The sequence below is a fragment of the Pinus tabuliformis genome, chromosome 9 (genome assembly GCF_031772625.1).
Source record: "Pinus tabuliformis cultivar Carrire ecotype Pingquan chromosome 9, CPIR1, whole genome shotgun sequence".
Classification (NCBI taxonomy): domain Eukaryota; kingdom Viridiplantae; phylum Streptophyta; class Pinopsida; order Pinales; family Pinaceae; genus Pinus; species Pinus tabuliformis.
In genome coordinates, this window is record NC_142307.1 from 230,988,459 (window position 1) to 230,996,722 (window position 8,264).

An 8,264-nucleotide genomic window follows, 5' to 3' on the forward strand; every position below is an offset into this window, starting at 1 on the left:
TTTCTTGAGGGTAGGCTGGCTTCCTTGTAATTTGTCTTTATAAGTCTCCTGCTCTCTTTTTTCGCGGACAGATTTTTGGCCTCTCAATGATCTTCTGGCCGAGGATTGCGAACATGTTATTTCACCTTCTTCTTCTGATTCCTCCGATCTTTGCACTTCCTCAGCCTCTTCTGTGGGTATCTCTTCCGTTCTGTCTGCATTGCTTTCCACTTTCTTTGGTTCCGAGGGGGACTCTTTGTGGGGTGATCCTTCATTTTGCATCTCTATTCCTTGAGAATCCTCTATTGCTGAGCTTAACTGGGTAAATTTATTTCCTTTTTCTTCCATGTGAGGTGTTTGAAGCCCAGAGCCTGTCTGGGGAGCTTTGCCATTGTTATTGCCAGTTCTTGGGGCTTTGTTTTTGGTTCTTTTAACCTGCGTCCATCCTTCCTCCTTGCCTTTCTCTGCTTCACTATTTTTTGGACAGCCTCTAGCAAAATGGCCATAGACATGGCACTTCCTGCACTTGAACGGAAGCTACTCATAATCCAGCTTTTGAATATGCGTCCAGCTTCCGACCCTAATCTTTATTGCCTCAGGTAGATCGACCTCGAGGTCAACTTCAACACAGATTCTAGCACAATCGAATTGATCTTTGCTGTTGACTCGATCAATGAATTTACCTAAGGTATTTCCGATGTGCTTGAGGGATTCCCAGTTCCAGCAATGCATTGGCAGGTTGGGCAAACGAACCCACACAGGGATGGCTGAGGGGACGTTAACTGCTGGATCAAAATCAGGCGTCCACTTGTTAAGATACAGCCCCTGAGGGCCCATGAAATAGGGGCCATTGCGGAATACCAGCTCCTTATCTTCTTTTTCAGCAAATTCAAACAGGAAGAAACCCTTCCCCAGAAAATACGAAGTGACTCTGCTTTTAATGAGCGGCGCCCAGTTCCTTGCGACCCAGCTCTCCGTAGTTTTGGGGGAGGGCCAGAGCCCAGTGAACTGTCCAACCAAAGCACGCTCCGCTAAAGAAAGGGCGACCTGAATCGGTTTCTCGGGGGGAAGCGAGATCTCAGGGATGTCATCCAAGCGTTTTACAAATTTCGCAGCCTCGGTCGTTTTCTTTTTTGGAAGAGAGTTCAGCAGATTGACAAAAGCCTCGGCTTCAGAGAGGGGGGGCGAAGAAGACTCCATTGAAGCAGCCTTAGCTCGATCGAATCGAGCTCACCCAAGTCCAGCGGTCATAGCCCTCAGATCTGCTCAGAAGAAGCCCCAGGAAAACGGTCAGAAGAGCAAGGGCCGAACCACCACTAAGGAAGTCTAACACCTCGTAGGAAAAGCGCCTCGCGGAAGAAGGCTAAGCCCTCCGAAACGGCCTTAGGGCCGAGGCGACGGCCCCAGTCATAGGGATCATATGCAGTGGCGATCCGATCAGACCAACGCCAAAAATCGGTGAACCTATGGTGTTACAAGTAGTTAAAGCCCCTCGACAAGTTTTGTTGTTACTGTAAAACAAAATTCTAATATGAAAAATATAATTCAACTTCTCAAAAAAGGGCAAAAAGTTCAACCCATCTTCACATTTTCACCTAGGTGCTAAATTCTTCAAGGTTTGAGCCAAGTCAACAATCAACAAGTGGCTCATGAAGAGAGAAAGAATAACACAAAATGAGATTTGAAGCCAAGGCAAGGAAGACAACAACTTTCCTCTCAGTCACTCGAGCTACACCTAATTAACGCTTATTTTACTTTTATATTAGTAAGCATTTTATTAATGTTTTTTTGTTTTTTTAGACTCCTTAGATGTTCCTAATGGTCTAGGGTTATAACATATGTGGAGGAATGATGAAATGGAGGATGAGGCGGATTATTCCACCAACCCATATGAGAATGTCTCCATCTGGACTGAGATGCCACCTCAAGTTCTTGATTTGGAGACTAGGGTGACACCTAGCACACAAGACCAGGGGACTTTTTCCTCCCTACCAACTTTGGAAATGGTAACGAAAGTATTGGGAGGTTTTCCTCCCTCTTCAATGGTGATGTCAACAGATGTGAATTATGAGTTGTTTTCAGTGCTAAAGGAATTGTCCTCACTAGGGTTTCAAGTCCCTCGTTCAAATTTGAGTGCAGACCTAACCCATTGTTTCCCCTTGGATGCTCCAGTTGAAAGTTGCTTCGCAGGGTATTTCATTGAAGTTGAGCAGGTAGGGGTATTGTTGGGAAGGACCGATTTTGAGCCTCATTTTTTGGGGGTTTTTCTATTTGCAGGTGGATTAGGGTTTGGCAGCTCACATAGGGTGGGAGAGGCTTTTAGCGGGCCTTTCATAGTCAAGCTGGTAAGGGTAGAGGTTGAAAGGTTTGGTTTTGAGCCTCAGTTTTTTAGGGTTAGCTTGGTTGATTTTGAGGAAGATGGGATAAGGTATGGCAACTCTCAGAGGGTGGAAGAGCCTTTTAGTGGGGGTTTCCTAGTCAAGCAAGTAAGGGTCAATTTTTTTTTTAACTGCAACGGTTGTGGTTTTTATATATTGCAAAAAAAGAAAAATGGGTCTTTGTCGTAGCGACCCCTATTACATAGATGTTATCTTTTTTTACTCCCTTTGAGATACAACAATTTCACAGCTTTTGGAAGGATATTTCCCTGTTTACAATTAAACTCCCTTTCATGAGAGTGCATCCGATGTTCGCCATCCGATCTGCTTCACTGTTGGAGGTTCTGAGGATATGATAGAACTTATCTGAGTCAAAGTCTTGCAAGACTCTCTTCAATCTGCCCGAAATTTTGTTGAGACCAGTGTTGTTGAAGAGTTCCCCCTTGATTAAATTTTTTATTAAAATTTCTGAATCTCCGAAGACTTGGAGATCTTTAGCACCTTTCTCTCTGGCAATAAGACAGGCTTTGAGCAGCCCAAGGATCTCAGCTTGATTTTTCGTTTTCAGGCCTAGGCCCCATGCAAATGTATCTCTAGAAGACCCATCCGTGGAGTAGATGACCCCACCAGCGCCTGCTGCTCCGGGGTTCCCTTTGGACGCCCCATCGAAGAATATAGTAGTTAATTTTTGGGCCCTCCACCAATTTTGGAAGATGTCATCTGGCTCTCTTTTTCGCCAGTCCGGATTAGCTTTCTGAGGGGGTAGAAGGTACTTTCAGGGATGTGGCTCTAGGGCCAGCCACCTCTTTTCTTCCGGCGTGAGCAGAGGGTCTTCTTTGTGATACTGCTACTGGGCCGCTTCCAAGGGCAGAGACTTAGCTTTTACAGCAACTTGAATCAGAGAATGTTTTATATCTTTGAAAATTTGTTGATTACGTGCTAGCCAAAGTTGCCAGCAAACAAATTTGGGGAGCGCTGTCCATACTTTGCGCCAGAAAGACTTATGAGGGATGCGATGAGGGTAGCAGGCACTCCATGAAGCAAAGAGGTCCGGGACAGAGATCTGAGAAGGGAGGGAGATCTGAAAATCTTGAAGTATAAGTCCCCACACCTCTTTGGCGAAGAGACAATCCAGAAAAAGGTGTTGGGCAGTTTCTAGATTACTTCTACAAAGCACGCATCTATGAGGCCCTTTGATCTTCCTTTTTACAAGGTTGTCTCCCGTTAAGAGTTTATTGTGAGCCAGAGTCCAGAAGAAAAAATTAACTTTTGGAAGGGCTAGCGGCTCCCAAACCTGTTTCCAAAAGGAGGGTGGGTGATTACTATTCTTATAGCCCTGTAGAGCTCTATATCCCTCAGCTGCAGTGTAAGTTCCTGTCAGGCCCCAGCCCCAACTGTCCCTCATGTATCTGTTGACCGGCGCGGCTTCTTCAAGCAGTTCCTCAAGCAGGTTCTGTTGGTCGCTTAGACGCGCAGGGACGCCGTGTAGATCCCAGCCTACCCAATCACCACGACTGTCCCAGTTTGACAAATCGTAAATGTTGTTTATACCTGCTCTTTCTAACCAGTCTCTGAGCTCAGCAATTTCTTCGTTTTCTGCCAGAGGATCGCACCCCATTATGCGATCTTTCCACAAATGCGTGCGCTTGCCGTTGCCATGGATTCTGTACAAGTGTTTTTTGAAAAAATTACTGCTTTTGCAGCAGAGCCTCCAAACGTGCGTGCAAGATACAGAGCTGTCGAATTGCATATTCCTGAGGGTAGCATTATCTGCGTATTTTGACCGAAGAGTGACGCTGACAGGATGAGTGGGGTCATGAATCATTTTCCACGGGAGATTGCCTCCTAGCGCTGAATTAACTAGGGAGGGGTCACGAATTTGCAGTCCGTCCTCAGCAATCAGCCTCTTGACCAAGTCCCAGTTAACTAAATGCATTTTTGTCTCGTTTCCTTTACCTCCTTGCCATAATAAGTCCCTGAGAAGTGTAGAGATATGGTCCATTACATTTTTGGGAGCCAAGAGGAAAGCTGCTTGATAGATGGGAAGATCTGACAACTGAGATTTCATTAGGATGGTTTTGCCACCTTTTGTTAACCAGTGGCCTCCCCATGCTGCGATTTTAGCTTTGATTTTGCTGATGATATCATTCCAGAGGGACCTCTTATTCACTCCTGAGGTTATATGGAGACCAAGATACCTGATCCTATCCCATTGAGCGTGTCCTTTGAACCCCAAGATCTTAGAAATGTTATTGATCTCCTGTTGATCGGTGTTCCAACTGAAGATTTCACTTTTGCTCTCATTAACAAGTGCGCCAGTTACCCTGCAGTAACTTCTCATAACAGTGTCAAAGGATTTCGCAATTCTGGAGGAAGCTCCTCCAAGGAGCAGGGATCATTCGCAAATAGAGAGTGGTTCAGGGGGGCTAATCCATTGGAAGGTTTGAGACCTGGGAGGGAGCCAACATTTCTTTCAACTGTTAGTTTTCTACTGAAGGAATCTGCCATGAGGATGTACAGAAAGGGAGAGAGAGGGCATCCTTGCCGAATGCCTCTCCGAGCTTGGAAGAAGTTAGATGGGCGGCCATTGATAAGGGGAGCTATCCACGGGGAATCGATACATGCTTTTATGAGCTAAACAAATTGTTGTGAGAAACCAAAAGAGAGCAGAACTTTGCAAAGGAACAAACGGTTAACTCTATCAAATGCATTTGCCATATCAAGTTTAATCAACATACCTTTCTCCCCTCGTTGTTTGCTTGTGTGGATGGTCTCCTATACTTGAATAACATTATCCATGATATACCTGACTTCCACGAATCCGCCTTGAGAACTAGAGATCAATATTTTGAGCAAGGGCTTGATTCGGTTAGCTAAGAGTTTGGCTATAATTTTATAAGATGCATTACACAACGAAATAGGTCTAAATCTTGCAAAAGATTCAGGGTTGGTTTCTTTAGGGATTAGAGCTAGATAGGTGGAGTTGGTTCCTCCTCCTATCTTAGCTTTTTTCATGAAACCTCTTATCATTTTAAATAGATCAGCTTTGATAACTTCCCAGCAGGATTTGTAAAAATGGATTGTAAATCCATCAGGCCCAGGGGCCTTGTCAGCTTCCATGGACCAAATTACGTTGATAATTTCCTCCTCAGAAATGGGTCTGCAAAGCGCTATATTATCTTCAGGGTTAACGAGAAGAGGGATATTAGAGAGGAAGTCAGCAGTTTCCTCAGCGTTACCTTGGATTCCATCGCTGTATAAATTCCTGAAATGAGTTTCAACAACATCTTTAACCTGATTGAAGCCTTTGCAGACTTGGCCCTCCGTAGTTTTGATTTCAGCTATATGATTTCGGGACAGTTTGGATCTGTATTGTCTATGGAAAAAAGAGGTGTTCCGATCACCAACCTTTAACTAAAGACTTCTGGATTTTAACCTCCAGTATTCTTCTTTAGCCCGGAAGGATTGATAAGTGGATCGTTGGGCTTTTACTTCCTTCTCCAAGAGCTCCTCTGTTATGTCTTTTTTTCCATTTCTGTTTGCAGGGAGTGCTAGCGGCTCCCAAACCTGTTTCCAAAAGGAGGGTGGGTGATTATTGTTCTTATAGCCCTGTAGAGCTCTATATCCCTCAGTTGCAGTGTAAGTTCCTGTCAGGCCCCAACCCCAACCGTCCCTCATGTATCTGTTGACCGGTGCGGCTTCTTCAAGCAGTTCCTCAAGCAGGTTCTGTTGGTCGCTTAGACGCGCACGGACGCCGTGTAGATCCCAGCCTACCCAATCACCATGATTGTCCCAGTTTGACAAATCGTAAATGTTGTTTATACCTGCTCTTTCTAACCAGTCTCTAAGCTCAGCAATTTCTTCGTTTTCTGCCAGAGGATCGCACCCCATTATGCGATCTTTCCACAAATGCGTGCACTTGTCGTTGCCAGGGATTCTGTATGAGTGTTTTTTGAAAAAATTACTGCTTTTGCAGCAGAGCCTCCAGACCTGCGTGCAAGATATAGAGCTGTCGAATTACATATTCCTGAGGGTAGCATTATCTGCGTATTTTGACTGAAGAGTGACGCTGACAAGATGAGTGGGGTCATGAATCATTTTCCACGAGAGATTTCCTGCTAGCGCTGAATTAACTAGGGAGGGGTCACGAATTTGCAATCCACCCTCAGCAATCAGCCTCTTGACCAAGTCCCAGTTAACTAAATGCATTTTTGTCTCATTTCCTTTACCTCCTTGCCATAAGAAGTCCCTGAGAAGTGTAGAGATCTTCTCCATTACATTTTTGGGAGCCAAGAGGAAAGCTGCTTGATAGATGGGAAGATCTGACAACTGAGATTTGATTAGGATGGTTTTGCCACCTTTTGTTAACCAGTGGCCTCCCCATGCTGCGATTTTAGCTTTGATTTTGCTGATGATATCATTCCAGAGGGACCTCTTATTCACTCCTGAGGTTATATGGAGACCAAGATACCTGATCCTATCCCATTGAGCGTGTCCTTTGAACCCCAAGATCTTAGAAATGTTATTGATCTCCTGCTGATCGGTGTTCCAACTAAAGATTTCACTTTTGCTCTCATTAACAAGTGCGCCAGTTACCCTGTAGTAACTTCTCATAACAGTTTCAAAGGATTTCTCAATTCTGGAGGAAGCTCCTCCAAGGAGCAGGGATCATCCGCAAATAGAGAGTGGTTCAGGGGGGCTAATCCATTGGAAGGTTTGAGACCTAGGAGGGAGCCAACAATTCTTTCAACTGATAGTTTTCTACTGAAGGAATCTGCCATGAGGATGTACAGAAAGGGAGAGAGAGGGCATCCCTGCCGAATGCCTCTCTGAGCTTGGAAGAAGTTAGATAGGCGGCCATTGATAAGGGGAGCTATCCACGGGGAATCGATACATGATTTTATGAGCTGAAAAAATTGCTGTGAGAAACCAAAAGAGAGCAGAACTTTGCAAAGGAACAAACGGTTAACTCTATCAAATGCATTTTCCATATCAAGTTTAATCAACCTACCTTTCTCCCCTCGCTGTTTGCTTGTGTGGATGGTCTCCTATACTTGAATAACATTATCCATGATATACCTGACTTCCACGAATCCGCCTTGAGAACTAGAGATCAATCTTTTGAGCAGGGGCTTGATTCGGTTAGCTAAGAGTTTGGCTATAATTTTATAAGATGCATTACACAACGAAATAGGTCTAAATCTTGCAAAAGATTCAGGGTTGGTTTCTTTAGGGATTAGAGCTAGATAGGTGGAGTTGGTTCCTCCTCCTATCTTAGATTTTTTCATGAAACCTCTTATCATTTTAAATAGATCAGCTTGGATAACTTCCCAGCAGGATTTGTAAAAATGTATTGTAAATCCATCAAGCCCAGGGGCCTTGTCAGCTTCGATGGACCAAATTACGTTGATAATTTCCTCCTCAGAAATGGGTCTGCAAAGCGCTATATTATCTTCAGGGTTAACGAGAAGAGGGATATTAGAGAGGAAGTCAGAAGTTTCCTCAGTGTTACCTTGGATTCCATCGCTGTATAAATTCCTGAAATGAGTTTCAGCAGCATCTTTAACCTGATTGAAGCCTTTGCAGACTTGGCCCTCCGTAGTTTTGATTTTAGCTATATGATTTCGGGACAGTTTGGCTCTGTATTGTCTATGGAAAAAAGAGGTGTTCCGATCACCAACCTTTAACCAAAGGCTTCTGGATTTTAACCTCCAGTATTCTTCTTTAGCCCGGAAGGATTGATAAGTGGATCGTTGGGCTTTTACTTCCTTGTCCAAGAGCTCCTCTGTTATGTCTTTTTTTCCATTTCTGTTTGCAGGGAGTGCAACATCTGAATTGCCTCTTTTCTTTGGTTGGTTGGAGTGGGGTTTGGATTTTTTATCCATTCCTTCAACGCTTGTTTTGTGG

General features: G+C 44.3%; 2 protein-coding genes across 2 annotated transcripts; both read right to left on the bottom strand.

Moving 5' to 3' along the window:
- Positions 1 to 516: 516 nt before the first annotated feature.
- LOC149148034 (uncharacterized) lies at positions 517 to 1,179 on the bottom strand. The gene has a single exon (XM_089442050.1). The coding sequence runs from the start codon at positions 1,177 to 1,179 to the stop codon at positions 517 to 519; it is 663 nt and encodes a 220-aa protein (XP_089298176.1).
- Positions 1,180 to 3,204: 2,025 nt separating this feature from the next.
- LOC149148035 (uncharacterized) lies at positions 3,205 to 4,359 on the bottom strand. The gene has a single exon (XM_089442051.1). It carries the CDS (start codon positions 4,357 to 4,359, stop codon positions 3,205 to 3,207), a length of 1,155 nt encoding a protein of 384 aa, XP_089298177.1.
- Positions 4,360 to 8,264: the final 3,905 nt, after the last annotated feature.